General features: G+C 41.1%; 1 protein-coding gene across 4 annotated transcripts in view; it reads right to left on the bottom strand.

The window, feature by feature from the left end:
• The window catches only part of SMARCAD1 (SWI/SNF-related, matrix-associated actin-dependent regulator of chromatin, subfamily a, containing DEAD/H box 1), a 78,344-nt gene that overhangs the window by 24,517 nt on the left and 37,444 nt on the right, over positions 1-16,383 (bottom strand). For all 4 annotated transcript variants that reach the window (XM_067557187.1, XM_067557188.1, XM_067557189.1 and 1 more), the window contains 3 exons: positions 7,067-7,269; positions 4,943-5,033; positions 3,273-3,372 (listed from right to left, as the gene is read on the bottom strand). In XM_067557187.1, the coding sequence (XP_067413288.1) occupies positions 3,273-3,372; positions 4,943-5,033; positions 7,067-7,269 (394 nt within the window). The remainder of the gene's footprint in view (positions 1-3,272; positions 3,373-4,942; positions 5,034-7,066; positions 7,270-16,383) is intronic.

Here is a 16,383-nt window from a genome sequence, read left to right as displayed (position 1 = left end):
CTCTCTTATGGACAGGCAGGGCCACCCTGGATGGACCTGCTGACCCAGCCACCCCAAAGAGGGGGTCCTCCTCCTCAGAGAGCTCCCTCAGTTCCAGGCTGATGTTGCTCGCCACCCTCTTTAGGAGCTCCTGGTGAGCTCTAAAATCTGGCAGGGATGCCCTATGGTCCCTGGCGGTCACCTCGTCAGGAGAGGAGGAGGATTGTGGAAGGGCCCCAGTAGAGGGTCCCTCCTCAGGGTCCGATTCCTCCTCGGAGGAATGGCCCTTGTCTGGCTAAGTAGGGGGATGACGGGACCGAGACCGTGCCCTGCCCCATCTGGGCCCCCCATGACCCCCAGCATGGCCACTGCCACGGTCCCCATGGCCATCCCGGTGCCGGTATGGGTGTCGGCTGTGACGCGTCCTGTCGGCGAGCACAGGACCCCTAGCCGCTGGAGCAGTGCCGGTGGTGTCTATGGCTCCTGCCTGCCCTTGTCGACGATCTGCTGCGCGAGGACCCTGACGACGATGAGGAGTGCCCGTGTGGTGCTGGCAGGGAGGCGTGCGGCTGAACCAAGTTGAGTGCGACCTCCGTCTTGGTACCGAGGTTTTGCGGTGGCGCTTCCCCTTCGGGGACTGGGAGTGGTGCCGGCCGTGCCTCCGCGGTGCCAAGTCTGAGGAGCTCGAGCGGTGGCGTGGAGCTGTCGGTGCCATTTCCTCCGGCACCGGGATCTGCACCGGACTGCGATCCGGGGATCGGGACCAGTGCCGTGGTGAGGGACTCGGTGCCGAGGAGCTGCATGAGGTGGGACTAACGACTTCGACTCAAGTGGGACTTTTCCGGTGCCGCAGCTCCTCGACGGTGCCGCGGTGCGGAGGACCTTGACGACCCGGAGTCGGAGCTGAGAGGGGAGCCTGCACGCTCTACCCTCTCTGACCGTCTGGGGGGAGACTTCGACTCCTGTCTCTGCCACCCACCGGGGCCACCCAGTGTGGGTTTACCCTGAGATGCCAGTCCCTTCACCCTTGGTCAAGGGGGGGACGGAGGCGTGGGCATGCCCATGAGGGCACATGCCGCAGCGAACACCTCCGGCACTGACGGCCCTTGCAGGGGTGCACCCCCAGGAATTGGGGGAGGCTCCCTGAGTGCAGATGCAGGTGCCTGAGTAACTTCAACAGCTCGTGGCTGGTGTATCTCCTGACTCCCCACAGACCGCGGCCACGGTGTGGGGGAGCCCTGGCGCTCGGTGACCTGGCTCTTCTTCTTCGGCACCGGTGATTTGCGACGGGTCGACTCCAGTACCGGTGGAGCGCTCCACACCGAGGAGATGCTCAGTGCCGTGGACGAACGCATTGGTTCGGAGTCCGGGTGGACTGCGGACTCCATCAGAATAGCCTTCAAGCACGAGTCCCGTTCTTTTTGCATGCATGGCTTGAAGGCTTTGCAAATCCTACACTTGTCCTTACGGTGCTGCTCTCCCGAACAGCGGAGGCAGCGGTTGTGAGGGTCGCTCACGGGGATGGGTTTGCTGTAAGCGGCGCAGGACTTGAATCCTGTTGTGTCAGGCATGGCCCAACAGTAAACCCCTAAGGGCTTCTTATCTGATCTAACGCTAACTAACTATACTTTAACACTACTTAACAACTAACTCACTCACTCTAAATGTTCAATTATAAAGAACAGTTCAAATGGGGAAAAGCTACTTGCTGTTGTCAGGCAAGAGGCAAGACGTTCCAGTAACCGTCACGGGCGGAAAGAAGGAACTGAGGGCCCGAAAGGTCGGCGGTGCCCTATGTACCGCGGCATGAGTGCGGTACTCCAGGGGGCGCCTGGAGCCAGTGCAGGGTGGCACACACTCACCTATATTGGAATGGATATGAGCAATCACTTGAAGTAGAACTCCAGGATTACTTTTCAAGTGCTTGTCAGGCATTTGCTCTCACCATAAGCATTAAGAAAATGGCTATGTTAGGACAAGGGGTCCACAAGATCCTTTAATCACAACCATCTAGAAGTAGTCCAAAAGTTGAGCTATTTAGGTTCTACAGTGACTACCAAACTCTCATTGGATGAAGAGGTAAGTGTTCACCTTGGAAAGGCTGCCAACACCTTTAGTAGATTAATTAAAAGAGCATGGGACAACTCAAAGCTTACCATCACAACCAAAATGCTGGTGTACCAAGCTTGTGTCCTCAGCACTCTCACAGATGGTGGGGAGAACTTATGCTCATCAGGAGAAAAGGTTAAGCAGTTCCCACTTATGTTGTATACTTAATATCAGGTGGCAAGATAAAGTTACCAATGCAGAGGTTCTTCAAAAGGCAAATGTACCAAGTGTGACAGCCCTGATAAAGCAAAGATGACTGCGCTGGCTGGATTATCTGAGCAGGTTGAAAAATGGATGCATACCTAAGGACATATTATAGGGGGAGCTATCCAGAGGGAACAAGAACAACAGGACATCCCAAGTTTCGCTATAAAGATACATGCAAGCGAGATATGAAAGAATTTGGAATTGACCCTGACTGATGGGAAACCTTGGAAAATGATCGTAACAAGTAGCGTCATCATCTCCGTCAGGGAGATCAAAGTCCATGACAGGAACTGACTCCTATAGCTTGGGAAAAAAAAAAAAAAAAAAAACGAACTTGTAGGAAGCAAGCAGCTTCCAACCAAGACACACATTTGCAATAACTGCCAAAGATTATTCAAATCTTGGATTGGACTATTTAGTCACAGGAGACATTGCAAACCATCTACAATCAGACTGCAATTTCCAGTCTCTCACAGATAAAAGTATGCCAATCTACAGATTCAATTCAGTTTAACAGCTTTAGTTTCAATCATTGAGGGTATGTCTATACTGCAATTAGACACCAACGGTAGGTCCATGCCAGCTAATTTGAGATCACAGGGCTTGGACTGTGGGGCTGTAGCTGCAGTGTAGGCATTTGGGCTCAGGCTGGAGCCTGGACTACAGGATCCTGTGAGGTCGGAGGGTCCCAGAGCTCGGGCTGTGGCCCAAGCTGGAAAGTCTACACTGAAATGAAACTGCCCTGCAGACCAAGTCAGCTGGCATGGGCCAGTCATGGGTGTCCAATTGCAGTGTAAACATACCCTTAGAAATCTCAACATTATCATAAAGAAATTACACCACCAACTTTCCACTGTAGTAAAATTTATTATATATATCCACGGGTATGATTTTAAAATTTGAGTTTGCTTATCTTTTGATGAGTGAATCAGGATTGTTTTGTTCTATTATAAATACTTGTGAAATACTTAGCTTACCTAAAGTTGAAGCTGGCACAACAATCAAATGAGGACCTTTATTACCCTCTTGGTAGAGGTATGCCAGGAATGCAATAGCTTGAATGGTCTTTCCTAAACCCTAGGAAGAAACATTAACAGTTTAAACTAAAATTAATGCAGTCATCGGAAAAGTAAGACTAGTTGGGACTAATGAGTTGATGATAAATATTAAGCTGAGTGTTTACACATTTCTGGAGGAAGGGTGTAACAAAAATAAAAAAACGTTAGTGTTTATCAGCTATATTTTAGAAAATATACTTCCGGGAACTCACTTGAATATGAGAGTAATCATCCTCAAATCATTTAACGACTCTCTTCCCCTTAACCCCTACTTTAGAACATTACAGATTAATCTGTCTTTTCATTCATTTAGAATGTTTTCATTTTAGTTTAAATTTTACTCTGTCCCCCCCCCACACACACACGCAGCCTGCGGTACTGATGTGCAGACCATTATTTGGAAACTAGAGAATTCCTTTCAGTGCCCAATATAAGAAGCACCATCTTTATAAAGTGTATTCCAGATATTCATAGGTATTTAAGTCAAGAGTGATATGAACTAGGATTCTAGAGAGAAATTTGGTAGAAAGCTGTTTGCAAATGGAGTACGCTTTCTAGCAACTTTTACTGTACTTTCTTTTTGTGTTTCTATTTAAAATACTTATCTACCACACACACACACACACACACACACACACACACAGGTAGTAGTAGTATTAATGACAAGTGTTGGGTAAAGTACTTGGAAATCAAGGAACATTATTTGAGTCCCAACGAAATATCCACAGATTTTTAGCAGTAGCATCCATCATACCACTTGAAAATTTAACCGAGAGAGCATCAGAATTACAGGTGACAACCACTTAAGAAATCCATAACCGTCTCTCACAAATCATTTCAAACCCAACCAGGAACACAGGGAGAAGGGAGTTCACAGCTGACAGCCAAATGCTGTGGGGGAAGGTGGGAAAGAGAGGGGAGAAGTTAGGTAGAGGGAATTCTGCTATTCTATCTCAATCTTCTGGCTTTTTTAGAAGTGGTGAAGAGGATTTGAAAGATTTTTTATGGATTAAATTACAACCTGGTACTAGACACCTGAAATGTATGATGTCACTGCAGTGAGAAACATCCACTTGTTCAAGAAAATTGTTTGCTATGTCAAGTGGCTTCCACTACCCAAAACCATCAACTGATCCCCAATTGTCAGGGGCTATGAAATTCAATCCTTTCTCTGGCAAAAGGATATTGCAACTGAGTAACTCTAAGCAAAAGTAAAGAAATTTGTGGTTTCCAAATGAATTTTAATTTTACAATACAGTAGGAACAAAACTGTCAATCAATCTCATTTCTAGTTCTGACTTACAGTAGGTATTAATGGTACAACCCTCAGAGTATTTAGTGCCACTTTTTATTGTGAGATTGCAAGTAATAGTTCAGTAGTTATTGATACAACTCACAATTTATTTAAGTAAAAAATTTGAAAGCAACAGTTAAGTGATTTTCTACTGGTGAAGTGTTTCACTCAAATTAACATCAAGTCACTAATTTGTGGTTATGGAACACAATTTAAGCACAGTATATGAGCTATTTATACACAGTAGGTCAGACCAGCCATTTAAAATGTCTTAAATCTTCAGTTTTCTCCTTACCATTTCATCAGCTAAAATACCGTTCAATCCATGTTTATGCAGCAGTGCTAGCCATTTCAAGCCTATCTTCTGATATGGCTTGAGCTCCATACTGGAAAAAAAACAATAGTTTACAATTTTAGCTCCTTCTAATTGTTTCCATATGAAAGACTGACAAAAAATAATAAATTTTTACAGTTATTACACTAACAGATTATTGTCGTGTTTTGAACCTTTTATTCCATCCAAGGCCCACTTGGGAGCCAAGAACTCACTTTCAGGACTCCTGAAGTCTCACCAGACCACGATTACAAACAAAACAAAAATCACTTTGGTTTAAATTTTGTTTTTTAGTTGTTTGAATCCATTATACATTTCAATGATTATTTAAAAACAATGGAACTACAATGTTTTCCTTTAGCCCGTTTATATTTTGTCTGTTTTTCTTTTTTAATCATTAACTGACTTACAATAGTTATTTAAAAAAATATGGAAAAAACATTTTAATTCTAATATAGAATCTGTGATGCAGCTGCAGTATTGGTAAAGCAGAAAAACTTATCAGTAAACCTTTCATGCAGTTTATTTTAACAAGTAAAAGCTGAAGATGACAGCCTGCTTTTCTTCTGCATGTAATCAAGAAGAATAATCTATTTTTCAGACCTGAACCAATCCATGGAAGTGTTAGCTCTTGACTATTTTTAATACCAAAACCAATTAAACAAAAATATTTATTTTTATCACAGGTGTTAATAGTCCATTCAAAGTTATAACTATAAACTAGCCAGGGGATTTTTTTGATGACCCTACAGAGCAACGGCTCCCAACCCGGGCGGGACCCCATTAGGGGGGCACTAAATATTACAGAGGGTCCATGAGGCTTCAGTAATAGAGGTAATTTAGCCCCCCGAGCTCCACGCCAGGTGCAGCAGCCTCAAGTTCTGCACCGGCCGGAGCGCAGGAGTAGCCCCCTCACCTCCATACTGGCCCAGGTGCCTGGCCAGAGAGGAGCAGCCACCAGTCCGTGGGGGCCTGGAGCCAGAGCCCACCTCCATTACCTTCAATCCACGAGGGATGGGAAGAGGCAGGGCCACACAGGGCATGTAGTTGCGGCTGAGCCAGGGAAGGCTTAGCTTCTTATTCAGGTAAGAGTAATTATTATTTATGTAATTTAGTGTTATCATCATCATGTGTTTATATGGGTTGTGTGTGTTTATGGCTGGTGAGAGGACAGGTTGGAAGGTGCACGTGTTTTACCTAGTGTTAACCAGTGAGGCATTCACTCAAAAAGGTTAGGAACCACTAGCGCACACAAGACCTCTGGCCCAATTCCTGAAAATTGCTCCCTAGGGGCGAGCCCCTCTGCCACATACAGCACTGAGGCCAACAGAGGCTCCTTGGTGGGTTTAGGCATCAAGCTGTGCAGAGTAGCTTGTAGGATCCAGGCCTCAGTTCACAAGATCTCATCCAAAATAGAGTCATGCAGCAAACTGCACAGAAGTGCCTTGGAAAATTGAAGAGGTGAGTCAATTTTCAATGGGGGAGCATTTAGGTGTTTCGACTGGGTAGTGCAGAATAACCACCAATGGCTGAAACTCTAACAACATTTCAATAAAACTTTTTATTCATAATACGCAGAGCAAGTTCTCTTATTTACTTCTGTCATTCCTTTAACTTTTTTATTTCATCCAGTGTATGAAAACGTTTGGGGTTACCACCAGTTGATGCATGAGCAAGTCTCCCTCACACTTGAATGGCAGAAACACCCATTTTTACCTTCTTTTATGTCCCTCCCACACATTTTTTGGGGGAAATTTATGACAGCCTAGTGCATGTAATTTTTAAAGCATGAAGGAAATCCTTTTGGGTCAGATGTCCAAAAATGGGTTCCTAACCACTCAACTCTGTTCAGTAACCTAAGGTAAGTAGGGACTGATTCCCAAAAGTGCTGAGCACAAAGCAATTCCTATTTAAGTCCAGAGGGCCTGCCGGGTGTTGAACAATTTTGAAAAATCAGTCCATTTATTTAGGTGTCTAAATATGGACTTGAGTGCCTAATTTCAGGTTCACATTTTTGAAAATCTCTGCCTTCACATGTACATAGTATCAAACTTTTTTTCTGTATATCAAAATATTAAGATGTACCTTTGATTTAAAATAGAAGGTTGCTCTATGTTCCATCCGCATCCTCCATCTTCAGTGATCCCAGTTACTTGCTTTGTCAATTTATTTGAAATGTCTCCACATTTGTTCATAAGTTTTAGAACCACCTCTCGCTCTTTGAGCAATGTTTTGCAGTTCCATATAACATCTTCTGACAATCCATTTGTCTTAGTCATTTTTGTAAACTATTAAAAAAAAAAAACCAAAAACTAATTGACACTGACACCAAACTTAAAATAGACAGCCAAGTAGCTTAAACGTTCCTTTGCATCTCTAATCTTTCATAAACATTGTACTAGACTTTTTTTTTTTTTTAAAAGAATAATGAATATAAAGGTTATTACATCACGGCCAGCATGTACCTTTTCTTTCCGATGCTAAATGAGCTGAGTGAGCTTTATTTTATCCCTGTTGGGAACTGAAGGAAAAATCCATAAACCTGTTTCAAAGAAGGGGCTGTTTTTGTTATCCTTTATTAATACTGTAATGTTTTGCAAAATTCAGCTCACGTTCCCCAATTTCTTAAGTGGTTTTGAGAGTACAGATGATGGTGTTAATGGTAAGAATTATGGTATCATGTGAGCAATCTGGCTCCTATCCTTTATACCCAAAAAATTGTACGAAGAGCATTCTTAGACCAGAGAAACAAATACTAAAAAACGAATCTTTTCTTCAATATTTCATACTGACACTATATAGGGCCACTACATTAATTTGCTTAGGGACCTCATTTTCTTCATGGCTTCCAGATTGGAGGTGTCAAACTTGTGCTCTTCAGGTGCTATTTTTATTAAGAAAAAGATTACTTATTTATTGAAATTTGGTTGATAAAAGAAATAGTGACATAATATACTTGGACTTCAGTAAGGTGTTTGACTTTGCACCCCATGATATTTTGATATAAAACTAGAATGATATAAAATTAATATGGAAGACATTAAATGATTTAGAAATTGATAGGTCTCCAAAAGTATCTGTATTCAGGGAATCATCATAGAATAAGTGTGTTTATCGGGGGTGACATAGGGATCAGTTCTTGGCCCTACACTCTAACATATTTATCAATGACCTAGAAGAAAACAAAATCATAACTGATAAAGTTTGCAGATGACACAAATTGAGAGACTAGTAAATAATGAAGAGGACAGGTTACTGATTCAGAGTGATCTGGATCACTCGGTAAACTGGGCGCAAGCAAACGTGTTTTAATACAGCTAAATTTATCCATCTAGGAACAAAGAATGTAGGTCATAATTACACGATGAGGGACTCTGTCCTGGGAAGCAGTGATTCTGAAAAAGATTTGGGGGTCATGGCGGATAATCAGCTGTATATGAGCTCCCAGTGGAACACTGTGGGCAAGAGAGCTAATGCAATCCTGGGATGTACAAACTGCGGATTCTAAAGGATGAGTGGAAAGGTTATTTTACCTCTGTATTTGGCACTAACGTTACAACTGCTAGAATACTGAATCCAGGTCTCATATCCACAATTCAAGAAGGACGTTGATAAATTGGAGAGGGTTCAGAGAAATGGTTCGAGAATAATTTAAGGATTAGAAAACATGCCTTAGTGATTGAGCTCTTTGAGTCTATTTAGCTTAACAAATAGACTAATTATTCTATTAGTACCTATTTGGGGAACAAATATTTAATAATGGGCTCTTCTACCTACCAGAGAAAGGTATAACACAATTCAAAGGCTGGAGGTTGAAGCTATATGAATTCAGACCAGAAAGAAGATTTAATTAACCACTGGAGCAATTTACCCAGAATGGTGATGGACTGACCATTTTTAAATCAAAACTGGATGTTTTTCTAAATAATGTGCTCTAGAAATTACTTTGGGGAAGTTCTATGGCCTATGTTATCCAGGTGGCAAGACTAGATGATCACAATAGTCTCTTATGTCTTTGGAATCTATCAAATAGAAACATACAAAAATATTAAATATGAAAATATAATGAAAGCTAGCAGAATCTGAAGACATTTTTGTTCCTTTCAGATTTTAAACACTGGATATTGTAACAAATGAGGATTATTTAATATACTTACACATTAAACTGAGCAAGTAAAAATTACAAGCAACTATAATACTAACTACCAAAAGAAAATGCTATAAAATTGGGGGTAATATACTATGGTTTCCCCAAGCAGAATTTATAAAAAAAGATTACATTAATAACATGACAATTTAGCAGGTAGTTCCCATTCTCCAAATGTAACATTTTTAGTTTTAGATACTAAGTGGATTTGAGACACTAGCAAAATTAGACTAATTTTCACTTTTCTCCAACCATTTCCTCACTTGAGCCGTGGGCCTGACTACTACTTTCACCATCTATTGGGCAGCATATATTTGAACAGCACCAGTGAACTTAGAACTCAAAGTCCCAGCATGTGACTTTTTTTTTTTTTTTTTTTTTTTTTTTGTGTGTAAAAGGAAATCTATTCCCCCTCCATTAGGAAGCCAGGATTATTTTGTGCTTGGTTTTGTGGGGAGCAAACAGAGGAATTGGGTAGAGGGTTCCATGAAGTCTAACCATGCTGGCAGGAGTGGCAAGAGATGGGGTGCCACCATGACAATGGAACTGCTGTAGGCAGCCAGGAATTTATTTTAAAGAGTTCCACAGGGGGAAAGGCTTTTCCATGAATGTCTCCTGACCAGCTGCTGGGGCAGCCTCCTTACTCTGCATTGGTGTGCTGTTTTTAATAAGAGTTTTAGGGATCATGTAGAAATGTTGAACTAACAGCAGCACTACATGCTGCTCTCAGAAAATTTATTTCAATTGTTTATTACTAATTTATAAGTTATAAATAATTACTTTATTACCAATAAACAGAAGTGTAACAGTAATGCACAAAGGTCTCTACCAGGATTGTGACCCCACTGTCCTGGGCACTGTACAATCACATGCACAATCTGTGCAGTAGAGGTCTTACAATCTGGGAGATAATAGTAGCACGTTTTAAGCCAAGTCACAAGTGAAATGTGGCAAAGCCAGGTGCTGGGGCACAGTACTACAAATAAAATGCATCCATAAACTGAAGAATAAGTGTAAGAGGTACAAAAATAGTTATTCTACTATATAAAGCTCTTGCTGGACCTCATTTGCAATACATGCAGTTCTGCATAATATATTTCTAGAAGGACAGTGTGCTTTGGAAAAGGTTTACAAGTGGCTAAAGAATAAAATTGTGTGTGTGAAGATGCAGGAAATGTCTTCAAGAGTTTTAAGAAATTAACACATTCAATAGTTTCATCACCTTTTATAAAGCCACCCAATTTAACTGTGCACATCTGGTCTATACAGACACATGTTCCTATTCCTCTTTCCTCATACTCACTGCTATGTTTTTGATTATTTTAGACATCTACAAGCTCTTTGGAGCAGAGACCATAACTTACTGTGTGTTTGTACAGTTGTGACCCAAGGATCTTGGCAGAGGACACAGGAGTGCATAAAGGTAGTTAAAGGCAGATCACCCAGAGTTAGTGTGCCTTGAGACAGACTCCTCCAGACAGGAGGTGGGAGACAACTCTGTAGCTGACCATTGTGTATTGCACATCTTAAAACAGAAATCTATTAGCATTCTGCATGAAATGCCATGAAGATATTACAGGGACTTCACAAGAAAAATTAACAGGAAGATGTAAACAGTATGTATGGGTGGCGGAGAGCGGGGGGTGTCCCTGTTTGACAGGTGAAGAATGAAGGACTGATCTGATACATCTAAAACTGCAGAAAGATACCCCTGATAACCTCCATCTGGGGAGACAAGTTGCCAATGGGCTTGATCTTATGAAAAGATGGTTTCGGCCATCATGGTTAGAAATGCTGTGTGAAGCATTTTGGGGTAAGCAGAACATCATTAGAGAAGAAGGCATCTTGTTAGCGAAACGTAAGTGCTAAAATGTGTGTTATAATTTGATTTTATATATAACCTTTGTTTTCATTAATCCCATTTGCTATCATTTAAATCTCCATTCTTTGTTTAGTAAATTTATTCTTGTTTTCACTATAAACATATTCTTATCAGCAAGTTAAAGAAGTAGAGGTTGGATGAATGGACTATAAAATGGATAGAGAACTGGCTAGATCACCAGGCTCAAAGGATAGTGATCAATGGCTCCATGTCTAGCTGGCAGCCGGTCACAAGCGGAGTGCCCCAGGGGTCAGTCTTGGGGCCGGTTTTGTTCAACATCTTCATTAATGATTTGGAGGATGGGTAGATAGTGTCATCTGCAAACTTGTTGAGGGCACAAAGTAAGTGGGAGTGGTAGACACCCTGGAAGGTAGGGATAGGATACAGAGGACAAATTGGAGGATTTGGCCAAAAGAAATCTGATGGAGTTCAAGAAGGACAAGTACAGAGTCCTTCACTTAGGACAGAAGAATCCCATGCACAGCTATAGACTGGGGACTGACTGGCTAGGCAGCAGTTCTGCAGAAAAGGACCTGGGGGTTATAGTGGATAAGAAGCTGGATATGAGTCAGCAGTGTGCCCTGGTTGCCAAGAAAGCTAATAGCACATTGGGCTGCATTAGTAGCATTGCCAGCAGATCGCAGGAAGTGATTATTCCCCTCTATTCAGCATTGGTGAGGCCACATTTGGAGTATTGTGTCCAGTTTTAGGCCCCCCACTAGAGAAAGGCTGTGGACAAGTTGGAGAGAGTCCAGCGGAGGGCAACAAAATGATTAGAAGGCTGGAGCACAAGACTTATGAGGAGAGGCTGAGGGAACTAGGCTTGTTTAGTCTGCAAAAGAGAAGAATGAGGAGGGATTTGATATCAGCCTTTAACTATCTGAAAGGGGGTTCCAGGGAGGATGGAGCTAGGCTGTTCTCAATGGTAGCAGATGAAAGAACAAAGAGCAATGGTCTCAAGTTGCAGTGGGGGAGGACTAGGTTGGATATTAGGAAATAGTTTTTGACTAGGAGGGTGGTGAAGCACTGGAATGGGTTACCTAGGGAGGAGGTGGAATCTCCATCTTTAGAGGTTTTTAAGCTGCGGCTTGACAAAGCCCTGGCTAGGATGATTTAGCTGAGGTTAGTCCTGCTTTGAGCAGGGGGTTGGACTAGATGACCTCCTGAGGTCCCTTCCAACTCTAATACTCAATGATTCTATGATATCTAAGTGCTGTGTGTTAAGCAGAGCTAGAACCTTAAGGTATAACCAGTAAGCTGTACTGGTGTACCATTCCTTTGGGAATGGCAGGTCTGGTAATTCTGTGAGTATCCCATGGATAAGGAGCTTGACACTCCAGGGAATGGTCAGAGGATTTGGGGCTGATGCATATCTATTACTCACCTGCAGAAGGACAATGGAACACACTTGGGCTGAGAGGAGAGTGCTTGTGTTGCCCATGACTAGGGGTGTCAGAGAACTAACCGCTGGCAGGCATGGACAAAGCTCCCTCACGCTAAGGGCAAGAAGTAGAAACCTGCCTCACAACCCTGGTATCCCCAGGGAATACCACAACAGTACCTAGCACAATGGGACTCCTAGTAGCCACCCTAAGATAGTACCCTAACTATGGTATGTTAGTACAGTATCTGAAGTGGATAAATTGAGATAATTCCCGCCACAGGCTATATCAAGTTTTTGCAGTTGCCAAATAACTGACCTTTCCAAAGCATCTGCAAAACATTGGTTCCTTTATCTCAGCTTTGACTTTCCTTCACATTTCAGCTTTAGAAATCCTCAGTCATGCAGGTGCTTGCCTAATCTTACTTTCTGCTGTGATAATAACTTCATCCTCTAAGTGAGTCTTCTCATCAGCACCCTTATACACGAAAGCTCAATTTTCTAGTCCTTGCCTGAACTTTTTCATTAAGGTCACACTGCTTTATACTAGAGACATTTCATAACATACCTTCTTCGGAGTGGCTTTCATATTCTCCAATTACTGCTACTAGAACAGTTTTTCCATCTATAATTCTAGACCATGTTTCCAACTTCACAGTGCTACGCAACCTCATTTAATTTTATTACTGTTATTACCACTACTGAACATTTATAGCCCCTTTCAGCAGATGCTCTCAGAGTATTTTGCAAAGTTAGTAATACTCCATTTTACAGAGGTGTGAAATGCGACACAGGTTACCTTTCCAGGTGTCACACCAAATTAGTTGGAAGAACACAAGTCAGAATTCCAAAACTATACTCTAAAAGCTATACAATATACTTTCTTTCACCAAAGTGCATTTCCTTTGTCATCTTTTGTTTTTCTGGAGTTTACCATACATTCAAGATATAATCTTGGTCTGGGTGCCTGAAGCATGCTCTAAGTTAGACAAATAGAAGCCAAGCAAGAACAGCATTTCCTAGTCAAGGGGTTCTCAACATGTTCAAAAACAAAAATGCTTTAGGACCTCCTTGCCATCTATCCATTAAAGAAAGGAAGGGTGGTCACAATCCCCCAGATCTACTTGTGACCACCAGGTTCAGAATCCATGTTCTAGCCTCTGTCACACTGATTCTTTTCAATGTCTAATTTTCATTGCCTTATTCTGAACTTGAAGTTAATGAAATGGAATCAAGTGAGTAACCAATTACAGCCAAAAGGAACCCTATTATAATTTCACACTATATTTCTACCTTTAATCAAAGCACAAAACGGTTTACCTGGGAATAGTTCTTTGGTCAGTCAGGCACTATTTAGTGCAACATGTAAGCCTCATTTCTTCTGTTACACGCCTGCTTAAAAATTTACAAAAGCCACATAAAACACCTTCATTTATTTCCATTTCCTCAGCACTTTGTATAGTATCAGAGAGAAAAGATACTAAAACACTATTCTTAGGGTTTTAAATAATATGTTTAATTGCCTACCAGCAGAAAAAAAATGGTTATTAACAATAAACCTTGGCATGTGTCACTATCCAGACTCGTATGCAAAGACAGACTTGAAGTAATGACTGGCAATCAGGAGAGGTGGATTCTGTTCAGTTCTGCCACTTGCACTGTGTTTGACTGTGCACAATACTTACTTCGTGCATTAGCTTCCTTAACTGTAAAACTCATAAGGCTAATCTGCTGAACAGGGGTGTTGAAAGGCTTAATAAAGCCACAACCCTGATTTTTCAGAGAAATTGGAGGAGGACCTTTGCATCTGCATGAAGCAGAGCACTGCAGTCAACCAACACACCAATCACTGTTGGGGGCCATGTTTGCAATCAGTGAATTCTCAGACAGAAAACACTAAGTGCAAAATGTATTTCAGTTTAAAAAGGGAAGAAAGGAGGTTTTTGGTTTTTTTTAACTTAAATATTGTAAAATTTAGAATGCCTAAGAACACTTAGATTTGCCAGTTGTTAGTATTACTACTACTATGTTAACTTTTCAACAGGTTCTTCATAAAATTATAGGTAATGGGGTACCGTCGTAAATCTTGGTATATTACCCTTACTTAAAACAAGTAGCATCTCAACATTCTCTACAACTATTCCTTCCTTATACAAGATACCCAGTGATCATACAACAAAAAATCTGACCGTCCCCCCGCCTCCCCATCAAGGCAGAGTTTATCCATAAAGAACTTATATGAAGCCTGGTTTGGTAACATCAATTCAACAGTCAGATCTCACTTTAATTTAGTGAAAGTTCCCATAAAAGGATCTCTTTCAATGGCAGTTGGCGTGTTTGAGGATTTTTTTTTTTTTAAAGAAAAAAGTGGGAAAAAAATCTTACTGCATCCCTCTAATTTAAGCAATACTAGGATCTGCATGTAGATACCTGCAAGTAAGTTTTCTGAAAAATATCTTTTATTAAAAACAGCCATGAAGAACATGATTTTTAATAAGAGATTAAAAATTTCAACATTTGCTCTAATGCCTAAAGCTCTGGTTGGCATGAATATAAATCCTGTAATCTATAAATAAATGCACTGAAATTGAAGCCATCTGTTATAAAACCACACATTTTATTTCATGTCAGCATTCATCTCCAAGTTACAACAAGAAGTACTTTAGCTGCTGTTCTAAATTATTTTACTGTGTTGTTTGTTCATTTCAATAAACAAATCTGAACTCTTGTATGTGGAGTTTCTACTTCTACCTCTTCATTTGCCCCTTCCATTTTGCTAACAAGATTTGTGTTGGGACAAGTGGGTTTTCTTTTAGTACCTCTAGTCAGCCAAGGAGATCAGATTATATTACAAAAATATCAATAAAAAGACTAACAACTCAATTTTAATAGTTTCTCTCTCACTCAAGCACTTTAATAGCCTTGCATTGAAAGCCTGAGGGTGCAGAAAGTAAGCAATACATAAAAAGGAATATTGCACAGCCAAACACTCAAAAGAAAATGCCAGAATTAAGGTTGCCTGAATGTGTTATGACACAATCAAATACTATTTTTTCCACAGGATCCCAATCTTATTCAGTGCACAGGATGAATGATACTCACCTAATGACCAGTTATTCAGTATTTTGTTTTCTCCTCATTGTTCAATGTTTGGCCCCATGTCTCATTTCCTGTACATTATTCAAACCGTACTCAAAAGACAGTATTATTAATTTCCTCGTGGGCTTTTCTAGGGTACTCATCGCTGTAGTCTCTAAACTCTTCACAAATATTAATAAATGTATCTGCACAACACCCGTCAGATGAGGGAGTGCTGTTCCCATTTTACAGGAGAAAAACTGAGACAAAGAGATTAATGTAAAAAAGATCCACTTTGTATGCCCAACTTGAGATTTCTACGATTTGATTTTTTTAAAGAATATTCACATTAAATAGCAATTTATATATTTAATGTACAGCTCCCACCGAGTTTAGTTGCACTTGTTCGTGTTTGGCATTTTTGCAAATTAAACCACAGTCTCACATCAGGCACCCTGAAAATGAGCAACGCAAAATGAGTGATCACCTATGAAAAGGTCAGTTAAAGTGATTTGACTAGCATTGCACAGCAATTCTGTGGCAGAGACAAGGAGAGAATCCAGTTTTCCAGGGCAACACCAAATTGCCTTAACTATCAGACAATATTTCTCTTCCTGCAATCCCCTGCCTCATTCAATTCATGCCTTCTAACTTCTGCAACCAATGATGCATGGGTACTTTATATCACAGTCTCCTTCACCACATGACCCTGATTCGTTTTGAGTAGATTAATCCCATGCTCTGAATGAGACAGAAATCATGTGGAAAAAAATATTATGTGATCATGTAATTCAAGACCATCATAATACACACAGACAAGGGGGGCTAAAATGGTAGACAAGATAGGAAATGTTAGAATGAAGGTTGCCTAAGTGCTTGACTTTGCACCTTTCATAATGTTCTTTTAACATTTT

The sequence above is a fragment of the Emydura macquarii genome, unplaced genomic scaffold, assembly GCF_026122565.2.
Source record: "Emydura macquarii macquarii isolate MOO-44397 ecotype Brisbane River unplaced genomic scaffold, CSIRO-AGI_Emac_v2 contig_1790, whole genome shotgun sequence".
Classification (NCBI taxonomy): Eukaryota; Metazoa; Chordata; order Testudines; family Chelidae; genus Emydura; species Emydura macquarii.
The sequence above is the reverse complement of the archived record's forward strand: the minus strand, read 5'-3'. Positions and strand labels throughout refer to the sequence as shown.